The sequence below is a fragment of the Magnolia sinica genome, chromosome 6 (genome assembly GCF_029962835.1).
Source record: "Magnolia sinica isolate HGM2019 chromosome 6, MsV1, whole genome shotgun sequence".
NCBI lineage: Eukaryota > Viridiplantae > Streptophyta > Magnoliopsida > Magnoliales > Magnoliaceae > Magnolia > Magnolia sinica.
In genome coordinates this window covers 67,688,672-67,706,131 of record NC_080578.1, presented here as the reverse complement: position 1 = coordinate 67,706,131, position 17,460 = coordinate 67,688,672, and the positions used below count along the sequence as shown (strand labels likewise).

The 17,460-nt window shown below is 36.6% G+C and overlaps 1 protein-coding gene across 8 annotated transcripts in view; it reads left to right on the top strand.

The window, feature by feature from the left end:
- LOC131248829 (glutaminyl-peptide cyclotransferase) overlaps positions 1-17,460 on the top strand; it is a 59,643-nt gene that overhangs the window by 29,079 nt on the left and 13,104 nt on the right. For 3 of the 8 annotated variants that reach the window (XM_058249300.1, XM_058249299.1, XM_058249297.1), the window contains 5 exons: positions 12,299-12,425; positions 12,607-12,704; positions 15,726-15,796; positions 15,955-15,982; positions 16,474-16,528. In XM_058249300.1, the coding sequence (XP_058105283.1) occupies positions 12,299-12,425; positions 12,607-12,704; positions 15,726-15,796; positions 15,955-15,982; positions 16,474-16,528 (379 nt within the window). The remainder of the gene's footprint in view (positions 1-12,298; positions 12,426-12,606; positions 12,705-15,725; positions 15,797-15,954; positions 15,983-16,473; positions 16,529-17,460) is intronic. The other 5 variants (XM_058249298.1, XM_058249303.1, XM_058249301.1 and 2 more) reach the window with 5 other exon arrangements.

Sequence of the window (17,460 nt, the reverse complement as noted above, 5' to 3'; positions counted from 1 at the left end):
ATAATAAACAAAATGAGTTTATATAATATAAATGCAATTAACATGTAATAATTAATACATGTAAAAGTAAATGAATTTTAAAAAAAAAATAAATGTATTTTTCTTAACAATAATGTAGAATGTTGATCCTATTTGGGAGTTGGGACAAACATACATTAGATCCAGTGTTCGCAATATTGATACTATCAGCCGATATTATCGGTATCACTGGCCAACGACACGAAACCCACACAACATCAGTCGGAAGTTCTAAAAAAAAAGCAAAAATATTTGTATCGCGCGATATCGGAGGATTTCTTCAATATCATCAAGATTTTTTTTTTTTTTTTGGTTTTGTTTTTATTTATTTATTTTATTATTATTTTTTTTTTAAAGGAAAAAAGGGATTTCGTACCTGTAAATGAAGATTATGCAATCAGAGATACATCAGCAGAGATTCCGGCGAGAAATCTATAATTTTTTTTTTCTAGATTTGGATTTGATTAAGGAGGATTTGGGGATTTTAGGGTTCCGGACCTTCCAGAACCCTCCCTTTTCGTCTGGAACCCTCCATTTCAAAAATGGCTTCCTCCCCTTTGAAATCGGATTTGGTACTGAGTCGCCCTCTTATTGTACCGAGAAAATTCCATGGGGCCACCGTGAATGTATGTGGTTTATCCACGCCGTCCAATCGTTTTTACAGCTCATTTAAGGGGTTGAGCCCAAAATTGAAGCATATCCAAAGCTCAAGTGGACCATACCCTAGGAAACAATGGGAATATTGATTTCCACCGTTGAAACCCTGCTAGGCCCCACAATGATGTTTATTTATAATCCAACCTGTTCATAAGATCACAAAAACATGGATGATGGTAAAACATAAATATAAGCTTGATCCAAAACTTCTGTGGCCCTTAAGAAATTTTCAATGGTATACATTCAATTCATACTGTTTTCCATGGTGTGGTCTATTTAAGATTTGGATATACTTCAATTTTAGGCTCAAGCCCTAAAATTATCTGATAAAATGGATGGAAGGAGTGGATAAAATATATAAATCACGGTGGACCCCACAGAGTTTATTCAATGTGTGGTTACGTGTGGTGCAAAGACGAGCGCTGACACTCCTGAGTTGTACCAATGGTTCAAAGGAGATCAATGTTACATGGGTCACACAATGATGTATTTATTATGTCAAACCCGTTCATCTATTTGGCGAGATCATTTTAGATCACGAACCCAAAAAATGAGTCATAACCAAAGCTCAAGTGGACCACACCACAAAGAGCAGTGGGGACAATGATTCTCACCATTAAAACGTTTGTAAGGCCCACCATAATGTTTCTTTTCCATCCAATCTGTTCATAAGGTCACACATACCTGGATGCAGATGAAAAACAAATATCATATTGATCCAAAACTTTTGTGACCCCAAAATGGTTTCAATGGCAGACATTCAATCCCCTACTACGTTTTGCAGTGTGGTCCACTTGATAATTGGATCTACCTTATTTGTAGGCTCAAGCCTTATGGCTAGCTTGCCAAATGGATGGACTGTTTGGATATAACACATACCTCATGATGGAACCCACAGAACTTGGTGACCTGAACACACCAGCCAATCCGCTTCCGTTCGCATGGGGAGGGATTAGGTGAGACTCCTTCGCGGATTTACTGCCAAACTCTTTAATAGGAAACGTATGTGGGGCCCACCGTGATGTTTGTTAGAAATCCACTCCATCCATCCTTTTTGTGAGCTCATTTTATGACTTCAGACAAAAAGTGAGCAGGATCCAAGACTCTAGTGGGCTGCACTAGAGGAAAAGGTGGGTGGGGAAATTTCTACTGTTGAAACCTCCTTGGGGTCGACAGTGATGTTTACATGCCATCCATACCATTCATAATATCATTCCTACTGGGATGAACTGAAAACACAAATATTAAGCTGATTCAAAACTTCTGTGGCCCCATGAATATTTTAACTGTGGACGTTCAATCCTCAAGTTTTCAGCCCACTCGAGTATTGAATCCGGCTCACTTTTGGCCTGATGTCCTAAAATGAGCTCATACAACGTATGGATGGAGTGGATTTCTCACAAACATCACAGTGGGCCTACCTAGGTTCCTAGTGCACTTCTGCCAAAGGCTTTTGTACGAAATTCACGTCGGTGAGACTTGGATCCGCGGAGGTGGGTGGGACTCTGATTATGGGACTCAGGGTGATGTATGTGTCTTAAATCCACACCGTCCAACAGTTTTGAAAGTTCATTTCAGGATATGATCCCAAAAATGAAGCATATCCAAATCTTACGTGGGTCGTACTACAAGAAACAGTAGTGATCCAAATCTTACATGGGCCATACTACAATGTTTATTTGCATCGAACCTGTTGATAAGGTTGCAAAGATCTGGATGAAAAGACCACACAAATATCAGATTGATTGAAAACTTTTGTAGCCCACGAGAAGTTTTTAATGATCGATTACCACTGTTTCCTGTATTATGGTCTATTGAGATTTGATCTGCTTCATTTTTTTAATCATTCCCTAAAATGAGCTTTCAATACGTATGGACGGTGTGGGCCATATGATATTTGGATCTATCTCATTTTTTATCTCATGCCATAAAATAGTATGAAAAAATGGATGGATAGCCACCTCACTATCAGTAGGCAATCTGCGCTAGGGTCGTGTCCACATCATGATGGGTCACTTGAACTTTGGATCTGCCTCGTTCTTTAGTTCCTATAGGCACAATATTGTCTATTTGTGGATGAGCAGTACTATTTTCAGCCCCATCGAGATGGAGATGATGATTACGAGCCACCACGCAACTCTATGTGGGTATAGGCCACAACCAGTTCACATCATTGATATGTATATTTTTTAATTTTTACTTCTTTTTTCTCTTCAATGAATTGGTTGTGTTTTCATACATGTCTTTGATACATTTATAAATGTCATGCATTCAATTTAAATCTATTTGCATTAGTTGAGTTAAATATCGCATAGCTTAGGACCCTATACAAAGGAAACTTATTACGTGCGCCTTTTTTTTTGAGATGTTATGATTTAAAAGTGTGTATGGTCTTTTTTAACAATTCCTGAAGTTTCATTAAAAAATTCAACAATTTTCCCAATGTTTCCCCTTGTTTCCCAAAAAGTGCAATAAATTATGTGATACAAACGATATATCCCTTGCTATAACCGATACATATCTGTATCCCAAGGGTGCGATACATAACGTGATTCCGATATTTCGAACACTGATTAGATCTACCCCATCCATCAGGTGGGCCATCACATTTTCACTATATATCCTGTGTTCGAATTATCTCCGATATTATCTTTATCTCCAGCTCAGCAATACCGATAACACTGGTAGCGATACCAATAAAGTTGGTAGTATCAGAAATTTCAGGTATTAGCAATGTATTGCTAAGTATCGCCAATATATCAATATCGCTACTGTAATCGCCAATATTTTCAACTATGTAAATTCTAAGTGTCGCATGTATTGCCAGTGCATCAGTATTAACAATGTATCGCCAATATTTTCAACTATGTAAATTCTAGGTAATGCTTGTATCATAAGTGTATCGACAATATTTCAATAATATCGCCAACGTATTGATATCATCAAAGTTTTGTTTATTAGAAAAAAAAAATTTCAAAACTTTTTTTCATGGGCACATGGTTGTATGTAGTGTTCAATTTGTCATTAATAATATTGATAACATCTCAATATTATCGATATCGCAACATGCGCGACCACAATCTTTCGTTTCCTTTCCAATTGTTGATGATTTCTTGGTGAAATATCATGTATTGTTAATATTTTGCAATATCAATGGATGTTTGGATGAAAGGTTGGATAGTTAAATAGGCCTCATTAAATGGAAACTTATTATATATGCATTCTTTTTGCAATTTTATTTATTTATTATTATTATTATTTTAATTTCTAAATATGCAAATATGTACATTTTAACGTCTCCTGAAGTTTCGTTGAAAATTCCACCGCTTTTCCCATGTTTACCCGCATTTCCGGTTATCAACAATATTATCGGCAATATCGATATTGTTTCTGTATCCCTAGCCAATGAAACTTGTAGCGATACCGATACTTTGAACATTGTATATATCATTGAATTATATAAAATAAAACACTTAATTACGCCAAATAAAGGTGTAAAATTATCTTAAAACTCTAAATTCAAGTGTCATAGCCCACATGAGCATTGAGTGTTGCAGGCTTGTAGCCCACTCTAAATTATCCTTAAAACAATATGGAAAATGGATGAACGACATAGATAAAATACAAACATGATAGTGTTCTGGTGTTTTGGTGTGATCCTGGATCGGCCGACTTCTGTCAGATTTTTTTGGTGTTCTGGTGTGATCCTGGATCGGTCGCTACCTTGCTCTCTTCTTGGAATGGACTCAAACTAGGGAAGGCCGAGTCTATCATTTGGCGCATGGCCATTATTGCAATCTGGTGGGCCGTTTGGGAGGAAAGGAACGATCGCTGTTTTAATGATGTCTCCTCGTCTATTTCGGTGGTCGGATCTACGGCTAAAAAGCTGGTGATCGAATGGGCTTCTAATGTAAAGGACTAAAGATTTTTTTATTTTACTTTTCTAGGCTGTTAGGGGCTGTTTGCTATCTCAGCAGCATTGCCCTTCTATCCTTTGCTTTGTTGTGCTTTCCTTTTGTTTCTTTCCCTTTGTTGTCTCTCCTCTCTTTTTAATGAAGTTTCAGTTGCTTTTAAAAAAATTAAAAAAAAAAAAAAACATGATAGTGGGACCCAAAGAGCACCGTCCAATAGTCACTTGCTACGTAGCGTAGGCCATCCACGTCGGGAATGGATTAGTTGTTATGCGGTTAACAACTTAGTGGGTGTTAACTGTTACCCCTACCGTGGGTCCCACCTTGATAATTTGTTGCGTATCCATGCTGTTCAACTGTTTCTACAGTCCATTTTAGGACCGGGTACCAAAAACTATGCATATCTAAATCCCAAGTGGACCACACTACAGGAAACAATGGTGATTGAGTGCTTCACCATTAAAAGTTCCAAAGGGCCCATCATAAAGCTTTTGTAATGTTTATTTGCAATCCAACTTCTGGATAAAGTCATGAAGATCTGGATGACGAGAAAGTAGAAAGATCATATTGATCCAAAAATATTGTGGCCTATAGAAAGGTTTTAATTGTTATTCATCACCTTTTCCATTGCTATGGTCCACCTGAGATTTGGATCTTCTTATGATTTGGGACCGCCTCCTAGAATGAGATGTAAAAATAGATGTATGACGTGGATACACAGAAAATACATCAAGGTGGGCCCCACACGGTTAGAGTAACACCCATTTAGCTGTTTCCCAGGTAATAACTAATCCGCTCCCATCCATGTCCGGCAGAAATTGGATTGTTCGCTTTTATCGTACCAAGTAAACTCTGTCGGGCCCATCGCAAATGTATGTAGTTTATCCATGATGTCCATCTGTTTTTCCATCTCATTTTAGGACTTGAGCCCAAAATTAAAGCATATCTAAGGCTCAAGTTGACCACACCACATGAAATAGTGGGAATAATGATTTCCACCATTGAAACCTTCTTATGGCCCATTGTGATGTTTATTTGTCATCCAACCTATTCATAAGACCACACAGACATGGATGAAGAGAAAACAAAAATATCAGGCTGATACAAAACTTTGTGGCCCCCAAGAATTTTTCAATGGTAAATGTTCAATTCACATAGTTTCCTATGGTGTGGTCCACCTAAGCTTTGGATATGCTTCATTTTTGGGTTGGTGCCTTAATTATCTAATAAAATGGATGGACAGTGGATCAAATACATAAATCAGGTGGGTCCCACGAAGTTTACTTAGTACACAATCTGCTTCCATTCAGGTGCGGTTTGGGTAGATCCCTGAATCTAACAAGGTCGGTGGATCCCTGACTGTGGGACCCACTATGAAGTATTTTCCTTACATCCACACCGTTCATCATATATGATGGCTCATTTTAGTCATGATTCCAAAAATAAACAAGATCCAAATCTTAAGTGGACCACACCACATGAAACTGTGTGCATTGAACGCATACCATTAAAAACTTCTTGGGGGCCACAAAATTTTTGGATCAAGCTGATATTTGTTTTATCCCTTCATCCATGCCTTTGTATATTTATGAAAAGGTTTGATGACAAATAAACATCACCGTGGGCCCTAGGATGGTTTCAAAGGTGAAAATCATTATTCTCATTGTTTCTTGTGGTGTGGTCCACCGGAGCTGTGGATATGCTTTAATTTTGGGATTAACCCCTAAAATGAGCTGGAAAAACGAATGGATGATGTGGATAAATCACATACATTCACGGTGGGCCTAGAGAGTTTACTTAGTACGATAAAACGTAACATGCAGTCCGCTTTCAGAATTCTGAAGCTTAAAAAAACAAAAACAAAAACAAAAAAAAGGCTTTCGTTTGCGAAGGGGATTTTGGCCGAAGAAAGGGGGATTTTTGATTAAGGGTTTCAAAACCCTATATCCAACAAAAATCGTAAAGAAATCTCCCAAACTCCCCGATTTTTCGCCGAAATCATGTATTTGCCACATCAATCTTCCAATCAAAAGAAGAAAAAAGGGAAAATTTCAGGGATCTTCGATAGATGCCCACGAGATTCTCTTCTTCGAAGTTCCAATCAACCATCAACCGGGTATTATCGAAATAAAAGTTATTTTTTCCCTATTTTTTCTGATTTTTAACTTTATTCGAAAAGGAGGTAGTTGGCTACAACTTTTTCGTGATAGGTTACGTGGTTGGTGGCTGCAGTTGATATTGTCAGAGAGAATCCAAAATTATTGACAATATTGCCGATAATCCAGAGAGAAACAAAAAATTGGGGTTTCGGTGTCGCTAGTCTAGTGACACCGATATTATCGACATTTCGTCAACAATGCGAACATTGACTGCATGTAAATGGAAGTAGAATAATCAAGGAACCATAACAATGGGGTTGGCGGGATTGATGTTAGCTCAAGTATAAATGGTCAGTTTTTGAAAGGGCTGGAGTAGTAGTATTGTCTTAGTGCATTGTAATTATTAGATTTCTTGGTTTTTTATTGAAATTGTGCAAGTGGCTTTGCATTCTGCCTTGAAGTTTTTATTCACTCACTGACGAGCTTTTGAGCTTGTATTTACCATCTTATTATTATCAATCGAATCTGCCTATCAGTTGGAGATTTGGGCAAGGAGACTTCTATCTTCGTCATAAGTTACGTTGAGTAGTGTCATATGAACAACTTGACACCTCGTCAATACTAGGTAGGTAGTGTTCAATCACTTTTATGTTGAGATCAATTTTTTAGTATTGGTATTTGTGGATGTATAAGCACCCTTGGGATATAGAAACATATTGGCTATCGCATTGGAAATATCATATGTATCGTTTTTTGGAAATATTGGGAAATTGGTTGAATTTTTCAATGAAACTTTAGGGGATGTTAAAAAAGACATCATTACACACTAAAAAAATCAAAAGATTACAAAAAACAAGTGTACATAATAAATTTCCTTATACACCTATCTAATAAAAGTGATGCAACTCTATTCAAAATCTGATCCATATCATTTATAAATCCAAGAAGATATGTATGAAAATACAAGCAATGCATTCAAATGGCAAATAAGTAGAAATATACCTATGATGTGCCCTCAATGTGCATGTGCAACTGTCTCAGGCCCACTTTGAGTATGCATCGGCTTAATGTCATCATCTTCATTTCTACAGGGTTGACCATAGTATTGCTCCTACACAAACTGACAATACTGTGCTAAGGTCATAATAGAATGATACCAATGAAAATACTCTCTGATTGTATTGCGTAATAATCATCATCCTGTATGACTAATATGGATCTGGAGCTAGATACGGGGTGGATATATCATATATATGAAGCTCCTAAATATACCTGTTGCTTGTAGCCATACCCGGGATATCCATTCTCGTACGCGGAAGAATACTCGTGCCCATAGTTGATTAACTATGCACCATAACTATTGGAGTCACTTGTCGCATATCCATATTGTTCAAAACCATATCCATAATCATATTGTTGCACATAACTAGAGCGGTCTTGTCCACTACTGATGTCCATGGACCCCATGCTCTGTGCTCTCCCACGACAGCCTCAACTTGTGGATATAGCAACACATATAGGTAATGCCCTATAATCTCATGTGGCATAGGTGACACTACAACCTCGTCCCCATACTGCCAAGGTGTACCGTTACGGTAATGGTGGGTGTAACGGTCCCCACCGTTACCGATACGGATATGCCCCATATCGGCCGATACGGGGCTATAATGGTCGATTTTTTTTTATTTTTATTTTTTGTCAAAAAAATCTGAAAAAATATCCAAAAAATCCAAAATGTTCTAAATATTCCAAATGTGCATTCATTTATAAGTTTGAACATGTTTATGGTGGTGTAACGGTCTACTCTTTGTATCCGGCTATCTGATGAATTTATGAACCTGACAACCTGGAATCGACTGCAAAACTCGTATATTTAATTTTCTAACTGTTTAATATCAATGATAGATATATTAGAATGAATTTTATATCAAAATATCTTACATGTGTAGGTGTTTGCAATTATTTTTCATAATTTATTCTATATTATTATTAACTTATTAACATACCTGAGGAGTGAGGTCTTTAGAGTCTAGACTTGCATAAATTACAATGTTCATTCTATTTTAAAGTCTTCGACATGTTAGAGACTTCTCCTCCTATCCTATGATTTATGTCCTATCATCCTCAAGTCAAGAATATATAATAATAAAAATTAGCAGTGTCTGATATACTCCCCTGCAACTTGATTAAGGATTACTTGATTGGTTGTTAGGGGAGTTATTTTAAGTACAAGTTCGGCAGTGTTAAGCGTGTGCTTGTTTGGTGAATGTGTGGGTAATGGATTAATGAGTATATAACAATACTTATCTTAATAAAAATATATATTACTTACAGTCACCATAATAAAAATCACAAGTCCCCACTCAGTCACTTGCACCGTGACTCGTCACCAAAATGAAAATCTGCTTTGTTGTGGTTGCTCGACCTCCACCTCCATGTCATCGTCATCATCAGGTTGTGGCTGTGGAATAGGTGTTGCATATCCATAATATCCAGTGCCAGAGGGAAAGATTAGGTCAACGAAACTAGAGGATGACTGATCCTGACTAGGCAACGACTCCGACCCCGAGTAAGGATTTCCACTAGTGCCCATCCAATAGCCGTACTGGTGCCCATACTTAGGCTGTTGGGAATCCTGAGATTGAGAATATGTTTGTGATGTGTAACTTGGATTTGGATATCTATAATTATATGGATATGGATCAAGAAGACTACTTTAACATGAATGTGACGAAACAGACTCATTATAACCATAATTCCATTGGCCATAAGAATATCTATCATAATGCCCAGGACCATGGGCTTACTGATATTCCGGACCTCCCGGTGTACCACTAGACGTAGCCTCCTTCTGCTAGCTGTATCATGACTCAATACACTCATATGTCTGACCTCGTGTACCTCCTTGTCGATGTTCATCGGCCTTGCGATCTGTAGACGGCTATATGATGTGTTGAGCAACACCAGAAGTTCCAACATCAGGGGTGTCATCACCATCACCAGCATGATGACTCGGTCTCGCTGCTACTACTACTCGTACTCTTCCGTTAAACTTGAGCTGGACTTTGCATGAAAGTTGCCCCCTCTTTTTGGGTCCATCACAGTTGCACGACTCTCTTGCTGTGCCGTGCATATTATTGGGTCATCAACTTCCAATTCTTCACTATCCTCTTCAATATGTTTTTCCCTTGCTTTCAACCAAGGTAAAAGCGAGTTGTCCTCATCATAAATATTGTCCAAGTTTATTGGATAATAGTTCGTGTCATCGGCGCCTGTAATGCTCTTATCTCCTTTAATGTCGTCACATTCTTAGCCTCATGTTGTAGTGCATAAAGACAAGTATATCTAACGTCCTAGTCTGCAATATATTCCTATTCTTTAAATGAATAAGTGCAAAACAACTCCAATTCCTTTCGCAGCTAAAAGATGTTGTCCAGCTCAAAACTTTTAACTGCAATTTTTTAGAGAGCTTTCGTACTCTCTCCGAAATTCATCCACCATTCAGCCGGTTGTAACCTAGATACTACATGTTGTGCAAGAGCATCTCCAAAGCTACTCTGACGATTTTCAAATGTATCTAATTCATTCAACACCTTTATTTGTATATCTAAGTTAGGCTTTAATTTCTTTATCACATTCTTTAGCCCAACACGAACTTCATTATCCGTAACCAGTGTTCGAAGTATCGGTATCGCTACAAGTTTTGCTGGCTAGGGATATGAAACAATATCGATATCGCCGATAATATTGCTGATAGCCGGAAATGTGGGGAAACATGGGGAAAATGGTGGAATTTTTAGCAAAACTTTAGGAGATATTAAAATGTACATATTTGCATATTTAGAAATAAAAAAAAATTGTAAAAATAAAATAAAAAATGCATATGTAACAAGTTTCCATTTAATGGGGCCTTAAAAGCATGTGTTTTTGTAAGAAATTAGTCCAACCATCCCATTCGACCTATTTAACCATCTAACCTCCCATCCAAACATCCATCGATATTGCAAAGTATCAACAACACATGATATTTCACCAAGAAATCATCAACAATTGGAAAGGAAACGGAAGATTGTGGTCTCAATATTGTGCATGTTACGAGATTGATAATATCGAGATATTATCAATATTATCAATGACAAATTGAACACTACATACAACCATGTGCCCATGGAAAAAAAATGAAATTAATTTTTTTCTAATAAACAAAATTTTAATGATATCAATTCATTAGCGATATTATTGAAATATTGTCGATACGCTTATGATACAAGCATTACGTAGAATTTACATAGTCGAAAATATTGGTGGTACATTGGCGATATTGATGCATTGGTAATACAAGTGACACCTAGAATTTACATAATTGAAAATATTGGCGATTACATTAGCGATATTGATACGCTGGCGATACTTAGTGATACATTACTAATATCTGGAATTTTTTATCATTACTAGTATTATCGGTATCGTTACCAGTGTTATCGGTATCGCTGAGCTGGAGATAAAGATAATATTAGTGATATTTTGATAATATCGGAGATAATTCGAACACTATCAGTGTTTGAAGTATCAGTATCACTACAAGTTTCGCTGGCCAGGGATATGGAAACATTATCGATATCGCCGATAATATCGCTGATAACCGGAAATGTGAGGAAACATAGGAAAAACGGTGGAATTTTCTGCGAAACTTCAGGAGATGTTAAAATGTATATATTTGCATATTTAGAAATTTTTTTTAAAAAAAAAAATTGCAAAAGAATGCATACATAACAAGTTTCCATTTAATGGTGCCTTAAAAACATGTTTCGTTGTAAGGAATCAATCCAACCATCTCATCCGGCCTATTTAACCATACAACCTTCCATCCAAACATCCATCAATATTACAAAATACCAACAACACATGATATTTCACCAAGAAATCATCAACAGTTGGAAAGGAAATGAAAGATTGTGGTCTCAATATCGTGCATGTTGCGATATTGATAATATTGAGATATTATCAATATTATCAATGACAAATTGAACACTACATACAACCATGGCCCATGAAAAAAAAAATTATTTATTTATTTTTTTCTAATAAACAAAATTTTGATGATACCAATTCGTTGGCGATATTATTGAAATATTGACGATACACTTCCGATACAAGCATTACCTAGAATTTACAGTCTAAAATATCGGTGATACATTTGCAATATTGATGCATTGGTAATACAAGCAACACTTGGAATTTACATAGTTGAAAAGATTGGCGATTACATTAGCAATACTTAGTGATACATTTCTAATACCTGGAATTTCTGATACTACCAGCATTATCGGTATCGCTGAGCTGGAGATAAAGATAATATCGGAGATAATTTGAACACTAATGTTACCTTAATATGCTAATTATTTGCTGCTGTTTAAATAGCACATTCAATCCATAGTTTGAACAATTGGAATAAACAAAAAGCCACTTGAGATCCTATTTCTGCCTAGGATTTTTTAGACTGCATTTTGATACTACTTAGCTTCTTATTAGCCACTTTTCGAGAATAATCTGTTTCCACAGTGTAAAACTCTTCGAGTCAATAGGTAATGCTTTCTAGCATGCTTGGTGCAGTGGAAGATGTTTACTCATCAGATGAATGATGGATGGGGACTGGCTACGGATGGAAAAGTCATATTTGGGAGTGATGGAACCTCAACACTATATCAATTGGATCCCCAATCCTTGAAAGGTCTCTCAAGTATAGAACAGCTCTTGTTGTTTCCAATTGATCTCCTCTTTATGCTTACATATTTGGAAATATATGCATCCACTTCTTTCAACTTGACAATGCCATGTCCAGTTAAAAAATTGTTTTTAAGTCTTTGATAGCTTCACCATGCTTTTTGCTGGCTTCTGAATAACTTTGCATTTTGATGCAGTTTTAAGAAAAGTAACAGTCACATACAAAGGTCGTGAAATTTTTTATCTCAATGAACTAGAGTATGTAAATGGTGAAGTGTGGGCGAATGTTTGGCAGGTATCATCCAACATTTCCTATTAAACTAATTGAAAAATGCAACTCTTCTTCTGGGTCCAGTTCAGTTGTGTGTTCTGTTTATTAGCTCAATGCATTCTGTTTTTGCAAGTTGAGGGCATTGATTTTATCACTTTTGAAAGATCTTCAATATAAGACAGTGGAAAGGTGTGAAAGAATTTTCTGATCTGCAAATCATACTTGAACATTATTGACAGTGTGCAAGTAGTAGCTTGTTGAACCACTTTTTATTTAAACAACAAAAACTTTCAGTTGTCTAGGGTTATGCAAAATTCGGTTGTAGAGGTTGTATGTGCATCAGTTATAACCAAGGTATCTCGTATCGGTATCGGTTGGCGTAACGGTGCCCTCCGATACCAATACGGATACGGGGGTGTAACGGCAATACGGGGGCGTAACGGCCCATAATAGTGCAATTTTTTATTTTTTATTTTGCCAAAAAAATATGAAAAAATATGGATTAAATCCAGAATATTCTAAGCATTCCAAATATGCATTCATTTATAAATTGGAACATGTTTATGGTCGTGTAACGGTCCACTCTTTGATGAGAAGTTGTATCAGACTGTCTGATGAATTTATGAACCAGATAACTTGAATTTGACTACAAAATTCATATATTTAATTTTATAAATATCTAATTTATATACTTAACAATTTGATATCATTTCTCCCAATAGTTTTTTAAAAAAATGAAATTAAATTCAGGTAGATGGCGTTGCCAATTTGGGGCTAACTTGGAGGACCAATCCATGCCCCAAATCAGCCTCAAATTCATGCAATTTATTGGCATTATCTCACTTATGAATTGGTGGACATTTATTGGATAGTGAATCATGAAAAAAATCAAAAGACCCTATTTTAAAAAATAAGCGTCCACAAATTAACAATTAAAACTATTCAAACAATTTGATTTTGGCATTGTGAATTAGCAATTACAGTCCATAATTTAAGTGGTAAATTTTAAGTTAATACATGTCTCGTGTACAATTCTTTAAAGGCTCGAATTAGGCGGGACCCGAATTGTGAAGTGTAGCACACGAGTGTCAAAGTTTTTTGGGCCCCACCTGTGATGAATGTGTTATATCCACACTGTCCATCCATTTTGCCAAATAATTTTTGGGCATGAGCCCAAAAATGAGGCAGATCCAAAGCTCAAGTGGACTGCACCATAAGAAACAACAATAATTAAACGTCCACCATTAAAAATTTATTGGGGGCTACAAAAGTTTTAAATCAAGCTGACATGTGTGTTTTCCCTTCATCCACGTCAATGTGACCCAATTAACAGGTTAGATGAAAAGTAAACATTACAGTGGACCCTAAGAAATTTTTAATGGTGAGCATTCTATAACCACTGTTTCCTATGGTGTGGTCCACCTGAGATTTGGATCTTACTAATTTTTTGGATCATGACCTAAAATGATGTGGCAAAATGGATGGACGGCATGGATAAAATATATACATCATGGTGGGGCCACGCGGCACGTGTACAAAAGCGTCCCACGCACATTTCTTTGAAAGCGGATTAGGTGGTGTACCTCACTGACATACCTGTATTGACGTCAGTAAGTCCTGTAGGTCTGATCATGAGGTATGTGTTATATCTAAACCGTCCATTCATTTGACGAGCTCGTCTTAAGGCTTGACACTAAAAATAATACAGATCTAATTATCAAGTGGACCACACTGCAAAAAGCAGTGGGGGATTGAACGTCTACCATTGAAACCCTTTTTGGGATCACAGAAGTTTTGGATCAATATGGAATTTGTTTTTCCTCTTCATTCAGGTCTTTTTGACCTTATGAACAGATTGGATGGAAAATAAACGTTATGGTGGGCCTACGAATTGTTTAATGGTGAAAATCATTATCTCCGCTGCTATTTTTGGTGTGGTCCAGAAGATCTTTGGATATGATTCATTTTTTTGGGTAATGCTCTAAAATAATATCCAAAAATAGATGAACAGTGTAGATATAACAAATACATCACTGTGGAGCCCGTGTAACTTTGATCTCCTTTGAACCGTTCGTACAACTCAGAGCTCGAGGATTGCCAGTGCTCGTTTTAGCATGACACGTACCAATAGTAGCTATATAGCTATAGTTGGTGTGTGGTACACCAGTCAATCGGCTTCCAATTTTAGACGAAAAAGATGGGAGAGAGGGAAATTGAAAATAAAAAGAGGGAAAGAAGAGAGAGAGAGAGAAGAAGAAGAAGAAGAAGAGGGGGTTCCTTGAAATTCCCTGTTGAACTGGAAGTTGAGAAATTTGATCCAATTTTCCTTTGATGCATTGGCTTCAGCTTTAGATCAACTCAACATGCTCGAGTTCTTGATATGATAAAAGCTGGATTTTTTGGGGTTTAATGAGAAGGGGAAACTTCCAGCCGCTTTTTAGAACTAAAAAGAATGTTTTTATCAATATAAAAATAAAGGTTCTGGTTGTACCAAAGACTCCATAAAGCACAAAGTACGTCATGGTTTGCTGTTGTGCAAGTAGACTCATTCTACTGATTTACCAGTCACCACTACCCCAAAAGCAAGATTTTGCTATTTCTATTTCTGTCATTATTCTTGCTAACACCTATTACCACCTACCCTCTAACTCAACTGCCCTAAGGATAGAAAATCTAATGATTATCTAACTGTTCTTATCTGGATAGATCCTTTTCTCTACTCTCAAAAGATCAATTAAAATTTAATTTTCTCCGATTTCCCTTGTCATTTTAATTATTGGAAATGGGAGTTTAGAAAAGATCTTGGATTGCTCATTTTATTTCTAGAACTTCAATACAGCTAGAACTTTGTTTTTATACATTGAGTTCCCATTTCATTATTTAAAAATGATTTGTAGCTTCTTGATTTTATATATGTGGAGGATGTCCCAGTTACTAGTGACATCTCATAAAAATATCATGTGTTTATCAGTGTAGTTGGTCATCTTATAAGAGTTTGCCATTGCCTCATATTACCTCAACTTTTTTCATGCTTGCATGGCACAGTCTGACTGCATAGCTAGAATTTCGCATCAAAATGGGGTAGTGCTTGGGTGGATCCTCCTTCATAAATTAAGGTTTGCTTATTTACCTTTCGTGAGTGCAAGTTTCTTTTTCCAGGGAAATCCTGATTTTCTTAAAAGCAACCATGTCCCATAATTTGTGCAGTTGAGATGAATAAATCCTTGATGCAATTATTTGAAAATCTCTTGACATTTAAATTTTACTTTTTCAGGCAAGACTTGCTATCATCTAGGAATACGGTAAGTTAGATTTATTTTTTAATACCAAAGATTTTGTTTGTGGACTTGTGGGTGGGATATCTATAACTATCTTTACTAGTTATGGCACATGCAATGCATGTTGAGAGAGAGGAAGTGGTTTGCAAGACATGCATGTTTACTCAAATCCTTCACCAAAATACTGATGTTTACGTGCATACATGCATGTGTATTTGTGCATTGAGACATACATACGTACATAATGTATGCGAATAATTCATTGAACCACCCTTGATGAAATGTATAATATGTGCGTTCGCCCATGCATGCATCGTTACAACCCTGAGCATTCCAAGAACTCCGGTAGTGATTTAAAGCTGAACAAAGACCTACTGAAATTCCTATGGTTGAATTTAATCATTGGTGGTACTGAGTTTAAGAAATACATTGCATGTTCTTGCTTAGATGCTATCTGTTTACATGTGTCTCAACTTTGCTGACTTACTAGCTTTGAGAATTTGAAAATATTCCAGAATATTGATGTTCTGAATGGAATCGCTTGGGATAGAGAGAAGGACCGCCTGTTTGGTGAGTTTCGACATTCAATTTATCACTGCTGCTGCTCTCTAGTTCTACACATGCGCACCCCCCAAAAAAAACACATGCATATTTTTCAACATTTAATCTATGCGAACAATATCTCTTCACAAAAACATGCAACACAGCACAATTCATTGATATTTTTCAAATTTTAATTTATGCCACGTCATGCAATTTTGAATGGAATGAGTTCTCTCAAGTCATTGAATTGCCATGCCTCTATATCATGTACCATAGATGATTCAAACATGTATTCTGTAGGTGAATGCAGCTTCCTCCACAATTGCTAGCAAAATCACCTTGATCGGAATATCCTAACCATGTAACAAATGAACTTATCACAAAATGTGAGCTATTGCTAATTTGTCTTTTAGGGCCCATTTGGATAACACCAAATAAGTAGCTTTTTTAACGTACATAAATTAACAAGTTACTTTTCTTAATTAAGTGAGTTTGGTTAATCAACTTAATTAAGTTATTTTTTATTTCTTTTTAATTTATGAAAAGTAACCCTTTATTTAAAATTTTTTTTTACACGCACACACACCCCCACACACTCGTGCCGTAGTGGGATTTCACCACCCATGGATACTCAAACCCTTGACCGGGTTTTGAAACTCCCGAGAGTCTACCACCGGAGCAAGAGTAAGGATCCAATTTATGAAAAGTAACTTGAACCACCGTCACTGTGTGGAGTGCGCTATAAGAATGGATGTGCTATGTTGAGAAATCCACCCTTGATGTTTTTTAGAAAACCACCTTGTCAACTATTTTTTTCATCTCATTTTAGGAGTTGGGCCCAAATATGACATAGATATGACACTCAAGTGGGCCACATGACTTACAACAGTGGCAGTGAATGCCCACTGTTGAAACTCCCGAGAGTCTACCACCGGAGCAAGAGTAAGGATCCAATTTAT